This window comes from Grammomys surdaster, unplaced genomic scaffold (assembly GCF_004785775.1).
Source record: "Grammomys surdaster isolate TR1022 unplaced genomic scaffold, NIH_TR_1.0 257, whole genome shotgun sequence".
NCBI lineage: Eukaryota > Metazoa > Chordata > Mammalia > Rodentia > Muridae > Grammomys > Grammomys surdaster.
The window spans coordinates 6,069,484-6,093,565 of NW_021604698.1; the positions used below are offsets into that span (position 1 = coordinate 6,069,484).

Below are 24,082 nucleotides of genomic sequence, written 5' to 3' on the forward strand. Positions count from 1 at the left end.
TAACAAAACACAGTTTACAGTTTTGCAAGACATGTATGTGTTCAGCTTTTCCTAGAAAGTTATTGAGAATCAGATCAAAAATATCAATATAGGATGAGCAACACATGTCAGGGATGAAAGTGCTTGGCACTTGATAACACACCTGATGATCTGTGGTCCAGTGGTAGGACGAGAGACACGAGCTCCACTCTCAAGCTCTGGTCTGATGATGCACTCCATGCTTGTCCCCGCTCCTGTGTTCACCTCCGGTCTAACCTTGAGACAGTTGATTGGGTATAGGTGACATTTAAGTACCCATTGTTTCTCTAGCCATCCTAATCCAAGATGCATATTCTGTCATCTTAGTGATTGTGGCCTCTGACCATGTCTTCCACAGTTTACACACTATGCTGTGCTTAGAGCTGGATAAAGCCAACCACTTGATAAAGATGTTACCTCCACGATGAGTTAGAAAGTAATGTCTGTCATCTGTTTTGGAATTAAGGTAATTCTGAGAAATTGGTGACAGACTATTTCATTTTACTGAGGTCAGTTGGAGGAACAGTGCTTTTGTGCACAACCACCCTTAGCTGGCTCCAGCTGCCTTCCAAGAGGCACTGCTCATTCCGAATAACTTCTTAATGCAGAAGCAGCTATGCTGATGTGTGGATGTGAAAACCAGTGTTGATCAGATCAGGGGAAAGAGTCAGTAGTTATTTTAGATACTATTTCAGGAAAAGAAAGATCATTGCGTCACTTTTAAAATTTTACTTTTAACTGAAAGCACGGCTTTTTGTTTTTGTTTTGTTTTTTGTTTTTTTGTTTTTTGTTTGTTGGTTGGTTTGTTTTTTCAGAAAAATGTCAAAGCATGCCAGTGCTTGCTGGTATTTATGGCAGCAGGGGGAGTTCTGCTTTTGATCCTCTTTTATCTTCTTTCTGGGCTTGGGGACCTAAGCAAGAATGTCTTAATGGCATTACTTAATGGCATGACTTCTCCTTTTAATCAAAGGTGGAAGTATTTTGCATTCATAAGGAAAACTGATAATTTATCTGCAAATAGAATTAACAGGACTAAGAAGGGATAAATGCTTATTTTGTGTCATCTTTTTAAGATTATATTACTGATTTAAGAAGACCAGAACACTGATAAATGAAGTCTCTGAACAATGATTTGAAAGTGGAATATTTATATATTTAGGAAAATGACCAACTGTCACTTTAATGACACAATAGCACCGTAACTCCATTTAGCATGCTACTAACATATTTTACTTTTCAGTGGGTTGTAGTAAGATGTGTTTAAGCTATTTCACTGTTGTGAGTTTTTTTGTTTTGTTTTTCTATTTGTTTTATTGTAGGCACAATATAAATTCTTAGCTATGCTGACTTATCTTATTGTGTCTGTTAAGTCTGTATGTAACCCAGTTGCCATTGTCTTTAATGCTTTCTTGTTACCTCCAGCTTACCAGCATCCAGTTCACCTGCAATACTGACATAGCTCAGTTCCGACAGCTCTGTTTGGATGACATCCGTAGGGCCTTTTTCCTTGTATCCTTTGCTCTGGGACTTTTAAGATCTTCCAGCTTCATTTTAATGGAGTAAGATGATATGGAAGGTGTTTCTGCTTGGTACCTCATAGTGGTGATTGAGGTTGTTAACTTTCTTCTCGACTTGAGTTTTCCACGTGCATAGTTCTCATCAAAATTTGGAGATGGCAGGTGCTAGCATTCATCTCTAGGATAGAGTGCTTGCTAACACGTACCAAGCCCTGGGATTAACCCCTGCTAGTGCAAACAAAGACATTTTTAACTATAGGAAAGTGACAGTGCAAACATGGATATGTTCCACCAGCCAGTGTCTCAGCAGTTAGGAGTTTTTTCACATGTGCACACACTCCTTAAACAATAAAATTAAATCTAAACTCGCATTCTCCTTTCAACTCTTGACTCCTATTTAATTTCTCCTGCCCTAGAAGAACCCGTAGGAGTCTGCATTTGTGTGCTTTCCTGAGGCTTGTCAGGTCATTCATAGCTGTCCCGTGAGTGTGGATCCATCAGATGGAGAACCCGTAGGAGTCTGCATGTGTGCTTTCCTGAGGCTTGTCAGGCCATAGCTGTCCCGTGAGTGTGGATCCATCAGATGGAGAACCCGTAGGAGTCTGCATGTGTGCTTTCCTGAGACTTGTCAGGCCATAGCTGTCCCTTGAGTTTGGATCCATCTGATGGATTACTGAGCATTACAAGTTTGCAGGACACATGAAGAAACGTCAGCTCAGGGCGACCTCCTGCCCAGCTGCAAGAAATGCATAGGGGATTATTTCTTTTTAAAAAATTTATACTTAAATTTTCAGCTCTACTGAGGTACAATTAATAAAAATTATAAACATTGGAGGTGTATAACTTGATGCTTTGACATACACTACAAAATGATCACGCAAAGTAATTGACACATCCTCACTTGTTCAGCTGCCATTTGCATTTCCTCCCTCTTTCCTTCCTCCTTCACAATTCTCTTCCCTTCTGCCCTCCCTCCCTTATGAGAATAATTAAGATCTCCTGTCTTAGCAGCCTTCAAGACAAAACAATTTATTAACTGTACTGTTCCTTAGCTGTCCAGACCTTACTTATCATAGGTAATTGAAACTTCTGTCCTTTGACCAAATCTCCTTCTTTGCCCCTCTTGCTAGGCCTTCTAGGAAGTCTACTGTCTTCTCCAACTCTTTGTTTTCCTTTTCTTCCATTGCCTGTTGTTCTTGAACCGAAGGACAGCTGCTCCTACCCTGTGGGGAAAATTTAAGAAGGCCACCACAGTGGCGGGGCCCCAGAGGGGCTTACACTGCAGTGGCGGGTCCCACATTGGGGGGGGGGGAATCCTATGGTTCCAGAGGCCTGAGGGCCTTGGCAGCGGCAGACCCCAGTAACACGAGGAAGTCCTTGGTTCCAAAAAGGTTTATTGTCGTGGAGGATAATAGATGGATCTAGGCGTATCCCCCAAAACTCAGGGCAGTCCCGAGTTATATAGGGAGGGAGAAAGGGGGAGGACCTGGGGGAGGCATGTTTAATTTGCTCTGCCCTCTGGCCTTCATTCGTATGTAAATCCCTAGGGCCTGAGGCCTATAGCCTGGCCTATGTAGTAATTCTATGGAGACCGTGACCGCTTTTTCAGGATCCTGGGTTCTGGGGGGGGGCGTCGAACTCCTGCCAGTTCTCATGTAGAATCTCGCCCAGAATCTACAGAGTCTCGGGGTTCTAGACACCTGATCCACCATGATCCAAGATACCCTTATGCAGTCCCACACTACCCAAAGCAGCTCCTCAGCCAGCCTCCCGCCTCTGACCTAGACCACTGAGCCGGCTCTGTAGACAGTCTCCTGCCTCTGACCTAGACCACTGAACTGGCTTTGTAGACAGCCTCCTGCCTCTGTCTTCCTATGCTTACCTATGCTTATATACCACAAATCACATGTCACGTACCTGAACTGTTTGCTCCCAATATTATTATTTTCTCAAAAAGGTTAAAATTTCAAAGTTTTTATTAACATGTTAGTAAAGTCTTTATTACTTCATTTTTTTACTATGTCTTTCAATAAGCCATTAGATCTTACCACACCTATCTACTGTTTGATAATGATGTAATCTAATTTTCCTCTATGTTTACCAATTTTTCCAGCATATCTAAGACACTTTAAGACAGTTTCATTCACACTTATGTTCTTAATACCTACGTCTGTTTCAGACAGGTAGTAGACAACAAGTGTCGGTTGTTTAGGTGCGAGCTCAGCAAATGGCTGCATGGATACCTTCATGGCTCAGCTCCCTGGCTCAGACGCTGCCTTTTCACTAGTTGTCATGATTTCCCTGCAGAGTCTCACATCACATCTCTGTGCCATGTGTGCTGCTTAAAGATCTTACTTTAACAAGAGCTTTCATTGAGTCAGGCAGCACCTTGAGTACTTCGCTGTAAGTCCTGGACACTAATGAGACTGATGCTTAATACAAATCAAAGTTCAAGAAATGTAGCCAGCAAGACGGTACAGCAGGTAAAAGCCCTCTTTGTGTGTATGGTGGTTAGTTTTTGTCAACTTGGCACAAACCAGAGTCACTGGGAAGAGGGAACCTCAGTTCAGAAATTGCCTCCATCAGACTGCCTGTGGGCAAGCCTGTTGGACATTTTCTTGATTAATGACCCAGTCTGTTGTGGGTGGTGCTACCCTGAGCTGGTGGTCCTGTTTGTATAAGGAAAGCAGGCTGAGCACGTCATGATTAGCTGGTCAGTAAGCAGCATTTCTCCATGGTGTCTGCTCCAGTTCCTGCCTCCAGGTTCCTGTCTCATCTTCCCACAGTGAAGTCGTCTGATACCAGTGTGTAAAGCAATAACGCCTTTCCTCCCCAGGTTGCTGGTCGTCATTGCTTTATCACAGCAATAGTAAGTAACTAATACACTGTGTAGGCCCAATGAGCTGAGGTTGGTTCTCAGAACCCACTGTAGAAGGAGAGAATGAACTCTCCAAACTTGTCCTTTAACTTCCACACACTCACTGTGAGTATTCCTGTGCCCATGCTCATGTACAGATATCATACATACACATAATAATAAAAATGATAATAATAGTAAATAGTTCAATAAATGTTTAAAATGTTTGGCATTCTCTATGGAGTTATTTTAAAGTGTATTTGTATATATAGAGAGAGCCTTTTGAAGAACCTGTTGTGAGTTTCACATGTAGAGGGCACATGAAGAGTATACGTAAATAAAGCCATCTTGTAGCTGAAAATGTATGATGTTCTAGGCCTTCATCCTTTTGCCATTGCAGACACAGTTCATCGTCTTGTTGATGCTTGAGAAAAGGAAAGTAGACTTCTCCAGAGTAACCAGCAACTCCATGGTCCTCATAGTTTTCAGATCTCTGTGCTGTGCTCACCAGGGATGCTCTCAACCGCCCATGTCAAACAATTCATGATGATTAAACAGATAGAAAAGCAAATTGCTTTTGTGGTAGAATTGGCTTTTATTTTCCTAAGTGAAAAAGAGATCTTCACAAACATGTGGTTCAAAAGCTGTGGCTAAAGTGGAGAGACAGGCTTGAACTCATGTTCTTACCTTCATGCTAAATGAGAATGCCCTTTGCAGGCGATTGGGCCAAAGCTCATTGAGAAAACATACCTGATTTGGATGTAGAGTTGGAAATTTTCCAACTGAAAGATTGTCTTGACAATTAAACAAGAATAAGTGATTTGGAAAGAAAGAAATTGTATGAATTCTTAGTTCCATTGGTATTTCCTTAACTGTATGTAGGTTTTCTTTTTATTAACTGCATTTTTTGGAACTGGAAATATAGCTTCTATTAACAGGTAACTTTTTTATATTTATTTAGTTTTGGTTTGTGTGCGTATGTGTGTGTGTCCCTTAGAAGAGCAGAACTGCTCTTAACTGCTAAACCATCTCCCCAGTCCCTTGTCCTTGTTTTATAGTCAATAATACGATGGAGTGTAATAAGATAGATACTAAAGGAGATGAGCATAGAGACCTATTGTGTTCATTCTACTATGATTCAGTTTTATTAAGAGTTGCTTTCAGAGAATTTCTGAGTGTCCTCTTAACAGTATACCGTCAGTCATAGTGTGAATTCTAAAATCTTTACTCTTCCCTTTACCATTGTCTAGCTTTGACCTTGCCTCTGTGTATTGCTTTCTGACTGTGTTTAGTCCTTTCATGATGGGAGCACTCATGATGTGGAAGGTTAGTTTTCTAATTTTATTACTTGCATTAAATGATTGATTTAAAGGTTGTGCTGTTAAGTTTGTGTAGCATGTGGCGGTAAGATTGTAAAGTCATTGTAACAGAGATAGTCTTTCAGTCTTGGCACTGATAGAGGCAAACCTCTAACCCTTGCTTCCAGATATCGTTAGTATTTGCTTTATTCTTAAGACTATTTGACTACAAAAGAATAAGGATTCTGTTAGCCCAAGAAAATCTTATCATAGGTAATTAAAGACTCCCTGGGAGCTGTGATCAAAACTGCAGTGTTGCTAAAGATGGTAAGGTTCTCTGACCCCATGGGTCTCCAACCACAAGATGGCCACTGTGTTCTCATCTTTTCCATGTACCTCGAGCTGATGAATCCTTTCAACAGATGTGTAGTTGAGTACTCTTTTTAATGTGTTGGGCACCAGCTTAATGTTTAGAGTATCAATGTAGTTATATGTTCAGGTTTCTAGAGATAAATATTATGGTGGAATACGGTTCATCGTCTTTAATATTATGGTATTAGTTGCTTTTCTGTTGCTGTAATAGAATACCCTGACATAAAGCAAGTTAGGAAGGAAAGGGTTTGTTTTCGGTTACAATTCCAGGGAGGACACTGTCTATCATGGAAGGATGATGCAGAAGCAGAAGCATAAATCCAGCCTCAGCAGTCAGGATGCAGAGAGATCACATTTCATCTGCACACAGGAAGGAGGGAGAAAACAGGAAGTGGATCCAGACTGTAAAAAAGCCTGCCCCCAGTGATGTATTTCTTCCAGTAGGACTTGGTGATCTAAAGGTTCATAATCTTCCAAACAGTGCCAGCAGTACCCAATGTAATACATGTGTCTGTGGGGAACATTTCTCTTTCAAACCAGTATAATGGTTATACTTACCTGTTCCCGCTACCAAATTTCTCTTCTACAGTTCTTGACACATTTTATGTAGTTAGTATATATTTATTTTACTACTCAGGTACATAGGTAATAACTGTTGAAAGTGTATGTCCTTTTAGTAGGAGTTTTCTTACTGCACCAGTTGTACTGACTTTTTTACTACACTAATAGAAACGTAATTTTTAAAATGGTAAAAAGATACTGGGCATTTTCTTATGGCCCATTCTCTATTCTCTGTATATGTTTTAAAATTACTACACTGATCATGAGTTTATATCATGAATAAAATGTTTTTAAACTCAAAAAAGCAATAATAAAATAGCTGAGTCATGTTCATGGTGTTATAATATCTAACAACAAGCCAGGCCCAGAATGCTGTGAATTGAACAACAGGCTGCGTAAATAACTTGGTTTAGGCATTCTCTTTTATATGTTCTTGGAAACATGAACATTGTCATGAATCAGTAGAATGTCTCACATAGTGCAAAATTTGTAGATTTTAATTTAAAATACATGTTAATGTTTGCTGTTATTCTTCGTGTGTTGTTAGTTTTTATATCAGTGTATTCTATCTCTGTCTCCTATCAACTGGTATACATGAGTTACTTGAGAGATTGAAGGCTGCTGTATAAGCAGAACATGTTTCAGGTGCCTGTTACCAATGACATCATTTGTTGTTCCTTGAAACAGATTTTAATTCCTTTTGTTCTTGTGATGTGTGCTTTTGAAGCAGTTCAGATAACTACCCAGCTGTCATCAAAAGGGTAAGATAAATACTTAAGAAGCCTTGGGTTTCCCTACTTTTCATAAATGAGAGAATGTTTGAAGATATTTCATGTGATTGCTATTAAAGCTTTGTAACACAAATTGTTTATTATAAGATTAAGAATTTTTTTCATTTTTAAGTTTCAGCTGTCATTAGAGGAAATTGGTTGATTCGGGCCTTTAGCAAACAAATGTACTTTCTTTACAATAAAACATTAGAATGTTATTCAAGCTAGTGAAGACTCTAGAAAATCATAAATTTTAAATATTATAGTTATTTATTTGTCTCTTATGCTATAATGACACCTATAAAAAATGAAAAGGGGTATGTATCATTGCAATGTCTCTTGGCTTCTTTCTTTTTTTTTGATTAAACTAATAAAATTTATTTTAAAATATACAACTCAGTATTGACATTTTTAAAGTCATCAAAATAATTTATGAGTTAAATGCCTCTTAAATATACATGATATCTTCTGAAGCTAAAAGTAATATACACTCAACCAATTTTTAAAATCTGTTTGGAACATTAAACATGATAGAAGTAGAAAAAAATATCTTATGAAGTCTTCTATGAAAGGAAATTGTGACAAGGCCCTGATTAGACAAAAACTGTTCTATCTCTAAGGGAGACTATAGAGCATAATTGTGGCTTCATAGAATGAATTGGTAGTGTTCCTTCTGTCTCTATTTTGTGGAGTAGTTTGAAGAGTATTGGTCAAGGTCTTCTTTGAAGGTCTGGTAGAATTCTGCCCTAAACCCATCTGGTCTTGGGCTCTTTTTTGGTTGAGAGACTTTTAATGACTGCTTCTATTTCTTTAGGAGTTATGGGACTGTTTAGACGGTTTATCTGATCCTGATTTAACTTTGGTATTTGGTATCTGTCTAGAAAATTGTCCATTTCATCCAGATTTTCCAGTTTTGTTGAAGATAGGCTTTTGTAGTAGGATCTGATGGTTTTTTTTTTAAATTTCCTCAGTTTCTGTTGTTATGGCTCCCTTTTCAGTTCTGATTTTGTTAATTTGGATACTGTCTCTGTGTTAGTCTGGCTAAGGGTTTATCTATCTTGTTGACTTTCTCAAAGAACCAGCTCCTTGTTTCGTTGATTCTTTGTTTAGTTCTTTTTGTTTCTACTTGGTTGATTTCAGCCCTGAGTTTGATTATTTCCTACAGTCTACTCCTCTTGGGTGTATTTGCGTTTTTTTGTTCTAGAGCTTTCAGGTGTGCTGTCAAGTTGCTAGTGCATGCTCTCTCCAGTTTCTTTTTAGAGGCACTCAGAGCTATGAGTTTTCTTCTTAGCACTACTTTCATTGTGTCCCATAAGTTTGGGTATGTTGTGCCTTCTTTTTCATGAAATTCTAAAAAGTCTTTAATTTCTTTATTTCCTTGACCAAGTTATCATCGAGTAGGGTGTTAGCTTCCATGTGTATGTGGGCTTTCTGTTGTTTTGTTATTTTGTTGGCGTTTTTCATCTATTATCCTTTGTAGGGCTGGATTTGTAGAAAGATACTGTGTAAATTTTTCTGTGTTTTGTCATGGAATATCTTGGTTTCTCCATCTATGGTAATTGAGACTTTTGCTGGGTATAGTAGCTTAGGCTGGCATTTGTGTTCTTTTAGGGTCTGTATAGCATCTACCCAGGATCTTCTAGTTCTCATAGTTTCTGGTGAGAAGTCTGGTGTAGTTATGATAGGTTTGCCTTTATATGTTATTTGACCTTTTTCTTCTTACTGCTTTTAATATTCTTTCTTTGTTTCGTGCATTTGGTGTTTTGACTATTTTGTGATGGGAGGGATTTCTTTTCTGGTCTAGTCTATGTAGAGTTCTTTAAGCTTCTTGTATGTTTATGGGCATCTCTTTATTTAGGTTAGGGAAGTTTTCTTCCCTATAATTTCTATAATTTTGTTGAAGATATTTACTGGCCCTTTAAGTTGGGAATCTTCTCTCTCTTCTATACCTATTATCCTTAGGTTTGGTCTTCTCATTGTGTCCTGGATTTTCTGGATGTTTTGTGTAAGGAGCTTTTTGCTTTTTGCATTTTCTCTGACTGTTGTGTCATTGTTTTTTTGTGGTCACTTATGCACCTGAGATTCTCTCTTCTGTCTCTTGTATTCTGTTGGTGATGCTTGCATCTATGACTCCTGATCGCTTTCCTAGGTTTTCTGTCTCCAGGATTCCCTCCCTTTGTGATTTCTTTATTGTTTCTATTTCCACTTTTAGATACTGGATGGTTTTGTTCAATTCTGTCACCTATTTGGTTGTGCTTTCCTGTTATTCTTTTAGGGATTTTTGTGTTTCCTCTTTAAGGGCTTCTAGTTGTTTACCTGTGTTCTCCTGTATTTCTTTGAGGGAGTTATTTATGTCCTTCTTAAAGTCCTCAGTCATCATCATGAGACGTGATTTTAAGAGTGTTGCTTTTCAGGTGTGTTGGTGTGTTCAGGACTTGCTGTGGTGGGAGAACTGGTTTCTGATGATGCCACATAGCCTTGGTTTCTGTTGCTTATGTCCTTGCCCTTGCCTCTTGCTATCTGGTTATCTCTGGGGGTTAGGAGGTCTTGCTGTCTCTGACAGTGGCTTGTCCCTCCTGCAAGCCTGTGTGTCAGTAGTCCTGGGAGACCAGTTCTCTATGGGAAGAATTTGGGTATGGAGAGCTGTGGCACAGAGTCAGCTCCAGGGTGCAGACAGAAGCCGGAAGGATCTTGTCCCCAGCTGTTCTTGGATCCCTGTGTCCTCATGGCTCTGAGTGGGTCCCTCTTGGGCCAGGAATTTGAGCAGAAGTGGTGGTCTTACCTGTGCTCACAGGTGTGTGGCACTCCTGGGAGACCAGCTCTCTCCTGACAGTGTTTGAGTATGGAGAGCTGTGGCACAGGATCAGCTCCTGTTGCAATGGAAATAGGAAGAGGCTTATTTCTTAAAAATGTATTAAACAAGTTGGGTGTGATGATGCACACTTCTAATCCCAGCAAATGGGTTGCAGAGGCAGGAGGATCTCTGTAAGTTCAAGGCCAACCTGGTTTACAAAGTGAGTCCAGGACAGACAGAGCTACAAGAGAAACTCTGTCTCAAAAGACAAATGAAAAAAAAATCATTAAACAAATCTGTTAACCTCATTTCACATACATGTGTTATCATTAACCTTTCTGTATATCAGTAATTTGTAAAAATACACATTGACAAATGTGTGCAAAAGATTCTGAGTTTTCAGATATATCTGAAGCTATCAATTTTCAGCATTCAATATTCTGTAAGAAAAATTGCTTTTTTTTAATCCAATAAAATTACCTCATCAGAGATTCTCTATACAGAGATTCTCTGAAAAACACTTATAAATAGAGTTTTATAAGTGAATCAAGCTGGCTCCGTCAGTGCTAAAAGGATGAATAGTTTTAACATAAATTTGCATGTTTTCTTGATGAGCTTAAACTAGAACTCAGTTTAGCTTGCTAGTGTGTGTGTGTGTGTGTGTGTGTGTGTGTGTTATATATTTTTTCTAAGATTTCCTTCCACTGCTTAGAAATAGTGAAAATGTTATTTTTAGTTTAAAAGAAAATAGTCTTTGAGGATATTTACATGAATTTAATAGTGAAAACATGTACTCATCAGTATCCTACAGGTGACAGTTGCTTAGATGCAACAAAAACTAGTAAGTGATATAGCATGCCTTCCTGCATCTTTGTTAGAAGACAAATTTTTCAGAAGGAAATTTAAATAAGCCTTGTATAAAAGGAACTGGGGCAATGGAATGAAAACAGAAAGCTCACCGATGTGTGTGTTCTGTATACAGGTTTTTGTGTGCCTTTGTATGGTAATTCTGTGTTGAGGCTAATGCAAGGAAACCCTAAACACAGAGCCTGGAAACAGAGGCGGCAAAATCAAAGGCTTTAAAACCTATCCTCTCATTCGACCTTTAAGCCCTGAAAGGCATTGACGTTCCCTGTGTACAGGAGCTCCTCGTGTTTAGTGTGCCGTCCTTTGAACTCAGTGAATCCATTGTTCTATTGACAGACAGCTCTGACTCTCTCTTCTCTACCTAGCCACGGAAGTCAGGCTACAACTTCCCTCACTGCGTGTCTGTGTCTTAGTTCTCCGTCATGTCTGTCCCTCCTCTCCCTTTACCTTCAGAGTTACTTTATTTTTGTTGCTAAACATCTTTGAATTTTTAAAAATCTGAGGGTAAAGGAAGCTTTATTTACATTCTGGTTGTTTATTATACCCACACTGCCAAAATGTAAGTTGAATGTAACACACCAGTAAGATGACTTTACCTCCATTTCTCCTCACCCACTCTTTAAAATATGTATTAGACAAAATGAGGTACAAAAGCCAAATTAGCATTATTTTCTTTTATATGACTTAAAGTGAACTTTTTTAATTGCCATTTATTTATCTTATTCCTCAGTCTTTATAACTGAGCTCATCATAAACCCTTGGTTATTTTGAATAGAGGCCATAAAGTGACCTGTGGCTGTGAAGGTCACCTGTTAGAGGGTGGGCTGACTGAGGATGCTGCGGACTGTAAGCAGCAAAATTAGCAGTGAGCATGGTTTCTGTGGGGAGTCTGCCTGGTGCTCTCCGCAGCCCTACTTTCTGTCCTTCCACTCTCATGGTCTAGCTTTAATCTCCCTGAGTTATTGACGATATTGTTCAAAATTGGGTTCTAATGTATGTGAAAGGTATGCCTATTACATTGATGTAAATTTTTTTCTTTACTTTTCAGCCTTTTTCTTGTTGTTCTCATCATATCAGACATCATGGCATTGGTAAGGCACTATAGAATATTTGGTGTAAGTCAGATTGAGAAACTTAAGTTCAATATCTATTTAGTAGGGAGAAATATGAATACATTTCTGTAATGAAATCTTTATATACTGAGTTCCAAATGATGGCTGTTTACATAGGTACTTATGCAGAAACACTTCTCAGATTGTCAAACTTTTTTCCGTTACTTGACTTGGTCAGGCTGTCCTTCATGCTTAGTCTTTCAGGTTGTTCTCATTTGTGTCTGAAATGAACCTTTCATAGATTAACAGAAGAATACAATTTCAGATTTAGAGAACCCATCACTCATTTTTGAAAGACTAATATTCTTTTTTAGTCTTCTCAGATTAAAAAGGAAAGAAAAGAAGGAGTGAGTGAATGAAGGAATAGGGAATTACAGCTTTGTCAACTGGGAAGTGTTATCAGTTAATACGTATAATCAGTGAATTCTAAGTAAGGGACTTACAGGTAGTCTTAGCGCATATAAAGCGTGACTCTGTCTGGGTATTTGAAGAATTCTCATCTCGACTTCCAGGTTTGGTAGTTCTCTACAAGCCATCACAGAACTTGCTGAATCCTCCTGTACTCTCAGTTCTGGTTTACGACAGTGAGATCACATAGATAAGTCAGCCAGAGAAATTTCTCTGTCTAGTAGAATGCGGAGTTCTCTTGTTTTCTCCAGTGGAGTAAGGACAACGCTATTTATCCCTCAGCACAAAGTGTGACAATACACGTGGAACACTGCCAGCCTACACTTTCCTTTTCTTTTTAATGGGTCTTGGTCAACAGAGCACACTTGGGTTGACTGACCATTAATCTCCAGACCTTTCAAGGGTTGAATCACACCATACTGCCCAGAGATCCCATCATAGATCATATTTTAGACTGGTAACCATTGTCTCAGGCAAAGTGCTTCATCAGGCATTCCAGGGGTCTGGAAGTCACCTCTCAGTAGCAGAGAGCCATGCCTCTTTTAAGTTATGATTAGTACCTGGCCATGTATCTACTAAGTAATTTCTCAAATCTGATTGCTGGCCCCTTGATTTAGATGAAAGCATTTTTGTATTTTCTTCAACTAAGTATCTAGTATATTTCTTAAATTGACCACATACGATGTTAGAACAATATCATCATTCAAAAATGACAAATAGGCAAGAATAGACAAGAATTGAATGTTTCTGCTTGATTTCATGTTAAGAATCGTTCAGTTTAAGGTGACAAACTGTTTCAAATCCAGCTTCATTGGCTGGAATACTTTTATATCTCTCCTTGTTTTCCATGAACCTACTAAACTTGACCTGGGCTCCTAGTATTTAACAAGCTAGCCCCTTTGCCCAGAAACAACTTCCTTATCTCTCTAATTTTCTCTTTATGTGATTTCTACTTTTCCCTTAGATTTTACCTTCCTCTGTTTCTGTATCTCTCACATATACGAGCACACACAAATGCATTTACACACATAATACTTTGAATGGTTCAATAGATTATGCAAAATTTTCTCTAGACCCTGGCAGTGAGTTTATTCAGTTTGTTGATGAACAGATGATGTGGCTTCAGTTGGACCTTTGGCATATTTAGTATTTTAATTACAGTTGGTTGGATTTTTTTATTATTCACAAACACCACTTTGTGTTCATTTGATTGAATCTCAATTCCTTTTGTGGCCTTTCGGCAGTTGCTTATTTAATACAAACAGAAGTTGCAGTTAAGGGTATATCCTTGTGGATTCTGGGCATAATATGATTCTAGGGTGGTCAGAAATGTCAAATATTCACCCTGAAAACACCTTTGTTTATAGATTGCAACTAAATAGTCTTTGCTTTTAATGAAGTCATATTATGTTATCTTTTACAGCATTTTTTCTTCTTGGTCAAGGATTCTGGCAGCTGGCTGGATATTGGAACAAGGTATTGTATTATACATAGTCACAAGGACTTGCTAAAAGTGGCTTGGTACAGGTGTCAATCTAACTGTGAGACATGTACAGGATCTTACAGCTCTGAGTTGAGATAACCTTTTTCTAATTCTTGATATGAACACACTGGCAGGTATTTTCATGGGTTGCTGTGGGCTAGGAGGATGGATGTTTAGTATGGAGAGAACTGGGGCAGCAGGAAGATTTAAGACAGAATCCTGAATCTGGAGTCTCAGAGTTACCCCAGTGTCCTTGTGTGTTCTTACCTGAGAAAGGCAGTGAGGTTGGCATCAGTGGGGACCAAAAGCTAATGGCTTCTGGCAATTTAACTCCTGCTGATATCAGCAGGAGAATGAAGAATAGAAACTTTGTTACTTAGACTCTTTTCTGTTTGACTCATAGGTCTCTCCCTGATCAGGTGAGAGACTTAGGGATCCTTAATTCTTGATGAACCAGAAAGAAAAGAGAAAGTCAGACCACACATAGTCACACATATACTGGGTAAGGCAGAAAAGAGCTTTATTGTTATTCTTAGTTTTTATACCTTTTCAGTATAATTGATCACCTGGTTTTTAAATCATTTTTACATTGTATGAGTTCATAGTAAGTTGAAGTTCATGTCATAGGGTGGTAAGGCTGAAGGAGCCACAGCAGAATTGTTTCCATGTCTTCCATTAAGACTGGTACCTGGCTAGCACTCATTATCTATTCTCTAGCTCCAGAAGTTCATTATAAGTTTAAAGCAACAGTTTTTATGTCATAAATTGGCACAGTTTTTTCAAGACAAATCATCTGCCTTTGTGTCTTATTATTCTGAAGTCTTGTATAAATAATCCATCATTTATTTTCTGTTCTTGCACCTACAATAAATTGTCCATTCCTAGTTTATGACCTTTAGTTACTAGATAGTGGACTCATTCCTAACCTAAAAGGAATGCTTTCCTTCATCATAAATTTGTTTCAAGCCTGTTTGTTTTCCAAGTACAATTAAATTAGCGCATGACAGTAGAGGTTTACAGAACTCTACTTGCAGCTTTTATTCTATAGGGGGATTGAGATTACTTGTGTTAATTTAGGAGTTCTATAAAATCATTATCAGAAATCCTGAAATCATCAATACATCTACACAGCATTACAAAATGAATGTACATCTTCATATTGATTCTGCAGGAGATCTGCCCAATAGGGCGGGCTTATGTAATAGTGACAGGAAAAGCACATCAGCAGCGAGAAGCAATCCTGGGGTGAAGTTACTGGGGACTTTGCCTCCAGGGTGCACCCATCACAGCCATGCAAAATGGGGCTGTCTCCAGAAACTCACTTGCTTTCCATAGCCTTTCCTAGATGACTTCTAACAATCATCTGCCCTTTAGAACCTTAAGGAACATTGTGACATGCTGTTTATCTGAAACATGATCTGAGCAAGTCAGTTTCCTCTTTCCTGTGTTTGATTATCACTTGCAGTGATATATTCTTCTTTCTGAGAAGAAGAAAGCAAAATTGATCCTCCTATTTTTTTGCCCCAAATAGATTCTGAGATAGAATTTGTTTTTATAAACTGATTTCATTTACTTAATATTTAGTCACACTTTGAGCTTCTAGGAATTTCTGTGGGTTTATATAAGTGTATACATTAGACATCCCTCTCAAAGCTCCTAGCTTGTACCTGTCTGCCTTTCCAGATACACTAGATGCTCTCAGAGCTGGTGTCTGATGTGCATCTACATAAAAAGCTAGGCATAATGACAGGTTTCTAATGCACATGTGAGCAGCACCAATTGAACGTAGTTGGTTTTAGAAAGAGAGTGGACAAGACTAGGAGAGAGAGGTGGGCATGAAGGGAAGATTAGAAGAGGGAAATGAGGATATGTGCAGTCATATTTCATGATATACAAACATGGAAAGGGGGCAAAACATCTGGCATAGTGACATGTGCCTGTGATGGAGGCTCAGAGCTGGATGGTCCCTGAGACTTGCTGGGCAGCTAATCCTATGCAGTCCATTAGTTACAGGTTCAGTGTGAGACCCTCTGTGAAAAATACAGTGGAGAGCAATAGAGAGAGACATCCAATACTAAACTCTGACTTCTGCACACACACATGCACACACACACACCCATACCCACCTGTAAATGAACATGTGACATGCATACCACCTACACAGACACAATCTCATATGCAGAGAGAGAGATAAAGAGATAAAAAGATACATAGCCCCATGACTTAGCCACTCAATTTTGGGGTATTTATCTAAGAAAAGGAAAAATATGGACAGAATGAATTATATAGGAGTTTTTATAGCAACTTTGTTCATAAAACCAGTTATGAATATATGAGTGGATAAATTCATTCTGCTGCATCTAGACAGTAGATAACCACTTGCCAGTAAAAATGATTGATTGATTGATTGATTGATTGATTGATTGACAGCCTCATGGACAGAGCTCAGAAACTACCATGATTGAAGGTAACCAGATATATAGGGGTGTACAGTATATTGTTTCCACTTATATAAAATTCCAATCTCTATTTCCAGAAAGCTAATCAATAGTTCTAGAGGTCTGAGGGGTGTGAGGTTGATTCAGAGGTACATGTGGGAGCTTCTGTGGGAATGGAAGTATTCCAGATGTCTTGAACACAATGGTGGCCACATGGGTGTACTGTCTGTCAACACTCAGATAACTGGACACTGAAAATAGTTCTATTTTCTCACATGGAACTTTTACTTCAAACTCAGTTGATAAAGAGAAACAGAACTAAGGTAGCTATATGAAATTGAAATGAGCATGACACAAGATAGGTTAAGTCCTCTTCTCTCCTATCAGGGTCATAAACTCTTTTTAATTGATGTTCAGTAAACAGAAGCTTGAAGATACTAACTCATGCTAGGGAGGACACCACCTTCTAAAAGATTACAAAGAGAACTAGAGCTGCTGCTCTGAGAAACAAGAAAGAAGGAGTGCGCTCTTTACTGATCGCTGTTCCTTTTCCCGTCTGCTTCTTAGTACTGCATTTCCTGCTGGAAGTGAAGAGTGCTTCAGTGGCAGTGGAGGCAGGAAGCGGAAGTCAGCCTGGGACACTCTTTGAAGCTTAATTAGAAAGGGGAAGAGATGTGTGCAACATTTGTGTTGGGGATACTGTCCCATCGTTCACAGGGAGATTTTATCTTCATTTCATGTATTACGGCTGTGAGGACTGTTATAGTTAAACGTGCACGTCCCTTGGTTCATCCCGTCTGATTATCCTCTTTCAAAGTGAGTTTCTGCAGGCAGTGGAGGGTCCAAGTGATGTGCCGAGAATCGCCCGTGACTCAGAGTAGGGTTGTACATTGAAGTTCACACCCCGCCTGCCGTTGACTGTTTGGATGGTGGATCCTCAAAGGCAGTATAGTGACAGTTCACAAGCTCGGAGTCCATCTAGCGTAGGCCAAGTAACAACAACAACAGAACACTCACATTTGACTAGAAGGTCCAGGATGGGATTGCACTGAGTCACACTTGGAAGGACGGAAGGAATGAAGGAAGGAAGGAGGGAGGGAGGGAGGGAGGGAAGGAAGGAAGGAAGGAAGGAAGGAAGGAAGGAAGGAAGGAAGGAAGGACTACATTTGTATTATGCTATATTATTTACAGTATCTCCCAACACATTATGTTATGCACTTTCCATCCCAATATGTAGATGTTACCTTACCCAACAGATGTATTTGCTGTCTCCATCTGACCCTGCCATCCTATGGAGATTGCAGTTGGTTCACACTATAATACATATTTGAGCTTAGAGGCAACACTTTGATAGTGGAGGCTCTGGTTTTTTTCATTGTCCCCTCTCTGTCTGGATTTAAAGAGAATTTGTCACATGATGTGTTTTGTACTAAAATAAGCCTTTTTACAAAACCATCCAAAATTGGGACTTTGAGCTAGTTATGGTGGCCATCCCAGCTACTGCGTGAAGATGGCAAGTCTAGCACTAGTTTCCACGAAAACTAGCTCAGAACTGAGTGAACTGAGGCTGCAGATGTTAGCTCAGTGTTAGAATACTTGTAACATACACCAGACTTGCTTCATGCCCCAGTGCTGTTTAGAAAATGGTGGCTTTGTGTCTAATGGTGTTTGTAATTTTTACAGAGGGATTTTTCACCATGAAGTTTAGAATTATATAAATTAAGCGTTTAAACAGAGAAAGAATGGTATATCTGGATCATGTACTGATGCTGGTTTTAGTTTTGTATGGGTTTCCTTAGTGATTATACTAAATTGTCTTTCTATCAATAAAGACTCATTTCCCACACCACATCCTCGCTTATTTTTGTATCTGCATTGAAAACTGTTCTGACTAGGAGAGTCAGACAGTCTCAGTGTTGTTTTGATTTGCATTTCCCCAGCGGCCCAAGTGAAAAGTGGGCACTTTTCTCAGGCAGTTACCACAGTGTGTTCTTTTAACAAGTGCCTTTGCAGTTCTCCCACTCTGTAGGCTTTCTCTTTATTCTCTTATAATTGGCTGCAAACTTACTTGTTGACTTTTGCATAGTATTTCCTGAGCTTTTTAGTCCTATTCAGGAAGTCATTCTCTATGCCTAAAGCCAGAAGTGTTTTCCCTGCATTTTCCTTTGGTTGTGCCATAGTTACCGATACATTCCAGTCTTTGGCCCATTTTGAGTTAAGGTTAAAAAGAGATTTAGGTTCAGTGTTATGTATGAGATATCTGCTTCCATTTGCTTAAAGCCTGTCAGTCAGAACTCTGTTCAAGAATGGAGTCATGAGAGGGAAATTCTGAGTGCTTGTGAGAAAACTCCAGGAGAACAAGACAAGTCTTGTGACCTCAGTTTCAATAAAACATGGAATTGCTCTTGGAATGTGCTTTCATGCCCCTCCCAGGTGCAGCAAATAGGAGTTTAGAGTATTCATTACAACTGGCTATTGTTATTTGTATATATACTTCTATGGAAAAACATGTTTTTGACATGTGATGCTTGTCCTTGTGCTTACATACAGCTTGAACTCATGAGAACTTTACTCAGGTGACCTTTCTTAACCATAGGGTGTATATTGTCTGATGCTCTGAGTAAAATAGGCTATTGTATGAGACTTTAGCCTAACTCATTTATAAGCTCCACCCTCCCAGGTCAAACTGCTGACTAGAACAGTAAACAGCTCTCATCTCTCTAATGTGTGTTTTTAATGTCTTTATTAAGAAGTAAACATCTGAACCTGGGTTGTTGTGGTACGTGCCTTTAATCCCAGGAGGCATAAACTGGAGAGGTAGAGGCAGGCAGATCTCTTCGAATTGAAGGTCAACCTAGTTTGCAGAGCTAGTTTCAGGGCAGCCAGAACCACACAAAAGAAACCCTGTCTCTAAAATCAACAGCAACAACAAAATAAGGATCTGGAGTTGTACGGATCTATTTCTGGCTTCTCTATTCCATTCTGTTGGTCTGGTTTTATGCAACTGCCATGCTTAACAGAACAAACTTGTGCCTTTGTTATACATGTAAAGTTCAATACTGATAGGCTCCTTCTTTTGACCTCAGATCTTCAGAACTTTTCATTATGCGTAAGTGAAACTCCGTGTTCAGTGAACTCGGGCTTCCAGTAGTTGGCTCTCCCAGAAGCTGGCCAACACTATTCTGCTTCTTTCTCTGAATTTGAAACCTCTGGTTTCCTTATAATGAGTAGTATCTATCCAAGTTAGTCTTCCTTTTTTAAAAATGGGTGTTTGCTTTGTTGTTGAGTTGTGGGATTTTCTGTATTCTGTATATCTATTATTGGATATATATACAATTTGCAAATTTTCCTACCATTCTTTGGTTCCCTCATAGCACTGTTGATTATGTAAGTTTTCATTCTCTTATGCGATGGTCTCAAACTCTTGAACCTTCCTGTTTTATCCACTGCGTCTGGCTTGATAAAGTCTTATTATTTTATATTCACTTTGCACTCTGTTTGTTTGATGTCTTTTTAAGGGGCCCTTGCACAACTTGTGTTTCACATCTGTCATGACGCTTTTCTTGGCACTGTGTAGGACTTCCAGCCTCATTCCCTGCTGTTTCTGGAAACTTCCCACTATGAGAATACCTTAGTTTTCATTCAAACAAAACCATAGAGAAAAGAGAGAACTAGAGAGTACCAAGGAAGCAGAACGGTACCTGGCAGATGTGGCTGAGGAGGCTTACAGACCCACTCTGCATGCAGTGCCTGCCTGTCTTCAGGACAGGGCAGGTCCTCCTGGTCACATACTCATATGCAGGTTAAATCCATATCATCTTCCATGGGATTAGTGGCATGAAGGGTTAAGTTCATTCTGGTGTTTCCTTTTTAAGCGATAATAGTACTTCACTCATGGTGACTTTTGTCCATGCTTGCTTGGGACAGGCCTGATGTTTATTTGTTGTCCCTGATCCTCATTACACCTCTGGCTACACAGTGAACAGTGCAAAGTAGATGGTTCCAAAGATGGTCGCGCTTCACCATCTCATGGGCTAAGTAAAATGCTTTCTCTGAAAGGCTCTTTAGAGATAGATTTATACCATAAGACATAGTTCTATTGATCCCAAACTGGGACAGTGGAGTAATCGACAAAAGTTTCCCACTTGTTCAGCAGGTCTCTGCTGCTGAAATATCTTTTGGTTGTTTGCCTTTGTTGTTATATTAACCTTTCCTTTAAGAAAGGAAGGTGATTGCAGGGAGGGGGAGTGCTGGGGAAGGGATGTCAGGATGGAGAGATGGCAAAAGTGAGATGAGGTTAACGTTTCTGAATGGAATTGCTCCTGCATTGTGGATGCTACACTGTGAGTGGTTTTTTGTTGGTGCTCTTGTTGGTCAACTGGAACATGAATCTTCCCTTGCACACTGCTCAGCAACAGTGCCTTGAGCAGTGTGGGGCTGGTCTAATGGACAGGCACTGTTTACATATCTTCATAAGCATTTAAACTGTTGCCAAGGAAAAGCCTGGGTAGTGTGGAGGAAACATGACATGATTTCTACATAAAGCACCAGATAGTAAGGCCCACACATTAAAGCCTTGTCATGCTGTTCATTTGTGAAAATGCTGCCTTTCAGTCAGGTTTGGTAACTGTCCCTGTTTGAAAGTGTATTTGAAAAGTGATGGTATTGTCTGTCTTGCATCACTGAATTCACTGACGGGTCCCTCAGTGGGAATCAGGGTTGTGTGAATGGGCTCTTAGACTGCTTTGCCTTTGTGACAAGTTTTCTTTCTCAACTTCTTTGTGTTAGACTATAGCTGATAACCTCAAACATGTTATGTCTATTATTCACAGGGATATCTGGACTGTTGTGTGGCTTTATGAATGCCAGGACTTTAGACAAGAATGTCACAGCTATTCACTAGCCTTGTGAGCTTAGCTTACAACTTATCTGTGATACTTTACAGTGTTACCTAGAACACCGTAGTGGATCTACAGAGTGCTTTTAAAAACAATTCCTCACCTGTGAATTGCAAGTTAATAAAAAGTAACTATGGATGCAGAATCTCCCAGCCAGATGCCTGATAAGGCAGTGGTATTGCGGTAATGAACTTCATCAGGGCTTCCTACTAACGGTGTCAGCTTGAACAAGCTGCAAGACAGGCATCGCAAGCCACAGTGAGAGATGACTGACTATGGAGTGACTTGCTTTCATAGATAGGCTTCTCATTAGACCCATAGATGGACCACTTACGTTTACAGACGCTTTTTCTTAGAGATCCAGTTTGACTTGATATTTTGATCTAAAAATTGTATAGATTTTAATAAAACTAAAATATCTCATGTAATCCTGCCTCATTCTCAGTCCCTGTTTCTTCTACTGTCCTCTTTCCTTTTTTTGTAGTACAAATTGCATGTCATAATATTCCTCGACTGTAAGCTTTAAGTTAAGTAGATGTTGTAAATAATCAAATTTCTAGAGTTCTGTAACTCATCACAATATAGTTTTTTAAAACATTTGCATCGTTGTAGCATTTCCTTGAAACTGGTAATACACTTCCCTCTGTTCCCATAATGACAGTCCCAGGCAATGACAGTCTGCTTATCTTCACGGGTTTGCTAGATCTAAACATTTCTATACGAAGAATCTTAAAATGTATGTTATCCACACCTGAAGTCTTCTACTTCAGAATGTGTATTTTTGCAGTTATCTATACTGTAACTTGTATCAGTACTTTGTTTTTTTCTTTGCTGAATAGTATTCCACTGAACTAACACACTGTGCTGTTTGTCCTTCCTACAACACCCTTGCTATACAACAACATCACAGTCAGTGTAGCTCTTCTTTCTTTCTTTCTTTCTTTCTTTCTTTCTTTCTTTCTTTCTTTCTTTTTTTTTTTTTTTTATCAAAATGCCTCCCAACCTGTTTGCCTGGTTGCCTTTAGAACTAGGTCTGGCTGAACTTTCTCAGATTTTGTACCCAAGGCTCTGTGTTGAGTAGTCTGTACTCCTTCCCTTATTTAGCTTGCCTTTAATTACAAAGGTGAGTCACTGTATATTCTACAACACGAAGAAGTTCTGTCCAGAATATGCAGCTTACTGGAGGTAGGAGTTCAGTTTTATAAACAGGTACATGTCTTGAAATGACCTGCAAATATGCAGAAATCATACATACTTGAAGATTTCTGCATTAATTATGAAGTCAGCCTTTGGGTCAATTATGTATCACATAAATAGAAATGGATCAGAAGCTTATAATGGCAAGTACCAGAAGCACTGGAAAGTTTAATGAGTCACTGACACCTGCTGTTCACAGTGACACTATCTAGACATTCCTTTAGCCTTAACTTTTCTGCAAATACATGCAGAGCTTTTCAAAGTAAGCACGGTAGAGAGTGCGTTTGGAGGGTAGGGAGGAGCTGGTACCATGTATGCCCCAGAAAGGTTATGGCGAGGAATTTGGTAAAACACTGGACCACTGAGCAAAGAAATGATTTGATTTACTGCACCTTTTGAAACACTGACCACAAAATAGATGACATAGGTCAAGAATAGGAGTTAGGCTGTTACAGGACAGCAAACACTGAGATGTTGGTGCTGTGGGGTAGAGTAGCAAGTCAAAAAGTGACAAGAGCCTCAACTAAGAAAGAGACTAAATGGAGTGGAAGTAAAGAGAGGACTGGTCAGTGAGTCCTAGGTTGCGTGTCCTGAGTGGGTGAGTACAGGCGAGCCTGCTGACGCAGCATGTAGGCGATGAGCAGCTAGACTCAGGAATATCGGATTTAAGAGTCCTCAGATTACCTTGGACCTGAGTTAAGAGGTTTGAGAGGCTTTTCATTAGTTTTTCGGATTAGAAAGTGAAGTGTGTAAAGTGAAGGCTGTTCTTTAATGAGAGGTGGATTAGTGAAATGGAACAGGAAGGTATTATTGCAAAAGCAAGTCTTTCAGTAGACAATCAAGGTGGCCTCCAAGGAGAGGTGCAGCATTGTTTAGGAGAAGCAGCTACGTAGAAAATATGGGCATGGATTTGCATGTATGAGGCTCTAGGGCCAAAGAAAAGGCACTTTCATGTTGTGAACAAAGTCATCAGTCAAGATGAGAGTGAGGTGACGGGACCTGGAGGGCGGGCTGGAGGGCGGGCGGGCGGGCGGGCGGGCATGTTGGGTGACCCTGAGGTGACACTGGATCAGTACTGAGGCACTGATCAGCTCAAGTGGCAGGGCCAGGGTCGTCTCTGGTCCTGTGTTGGCTTCCTTGTCAGGCTCACTACCAGATTCGGCTGTCCTTTCTCTTCTGCTGTTTGCCTGATAACTCGAATGCCAGCAGTGTATTTCATGTTTTAATATCTTGTAAGGGTAATTTTATTTAATTTTTATGGAGATGTATTTTTAGTCTTGTAGTTTCTTTTATGCATTTAATATTAAATTTTTTGTCTATACAGCCATTTTAGGGAATTTTTTTTTTTTGGTGCAAAAGCAAGAGGTTTATTTTCCAGCACATCTGGGTCGACCTTTGATTAGTCCCTCAAGGAGAGTGACAAGAAGGCGACCCCAAATGACTATTGCAAGCAGTTTTTATTCTTTTTAGGGGCACATGTTACATCAGCAAG

The 24,082-nt window shown here is 39.5% G+C and overlaps 1 protein-coding gene across 4 annotated transcripts in view; it reads left to right on the plus strand.

Moving 5' to 3' along the window:
- The window catches only part of Pign (phosphatidylinositol glycan anchor biosynthesis class N), a 118,854-nt gene that overhangs the window by 79,203 nt on the left and 15,569 nt on the right, over positions 1-24,082 (plus strand). For 2 of the 4 annotated variants that reach the window (XM_028775601.1, XM_028775602.1), the window contains 6 exons: positions 1,441-1,527; positions 5,275-5,330; positions 5,643-5,718; positions 7,311-7,384; positions 12,103-12,145; positions 13,998-14,050. In XM_028775601.1, the coding sequence (XP_028631434.1) occupies positions 1,441-1,527; positions 5,275-5,330; positions 5,643-5,718; positions 7,311-7,384; positions 12,103-12,145; positions 13,998-14,050 (389 nt within the window). Of the gene's footprint in view, positions 1-1,440; positions 1,528-5,274; positions 5,331-5,642; positions 5,719-6,332; positions 6,626-7,310; positions 7,385-12,102; positions 12,146-13,997; positions 14,051-24,082 lie in introns of those variants that run through there. The other 2 variants (XR_003712396.1, XM_028775604.1) reach the window with 2 other exon arrangements.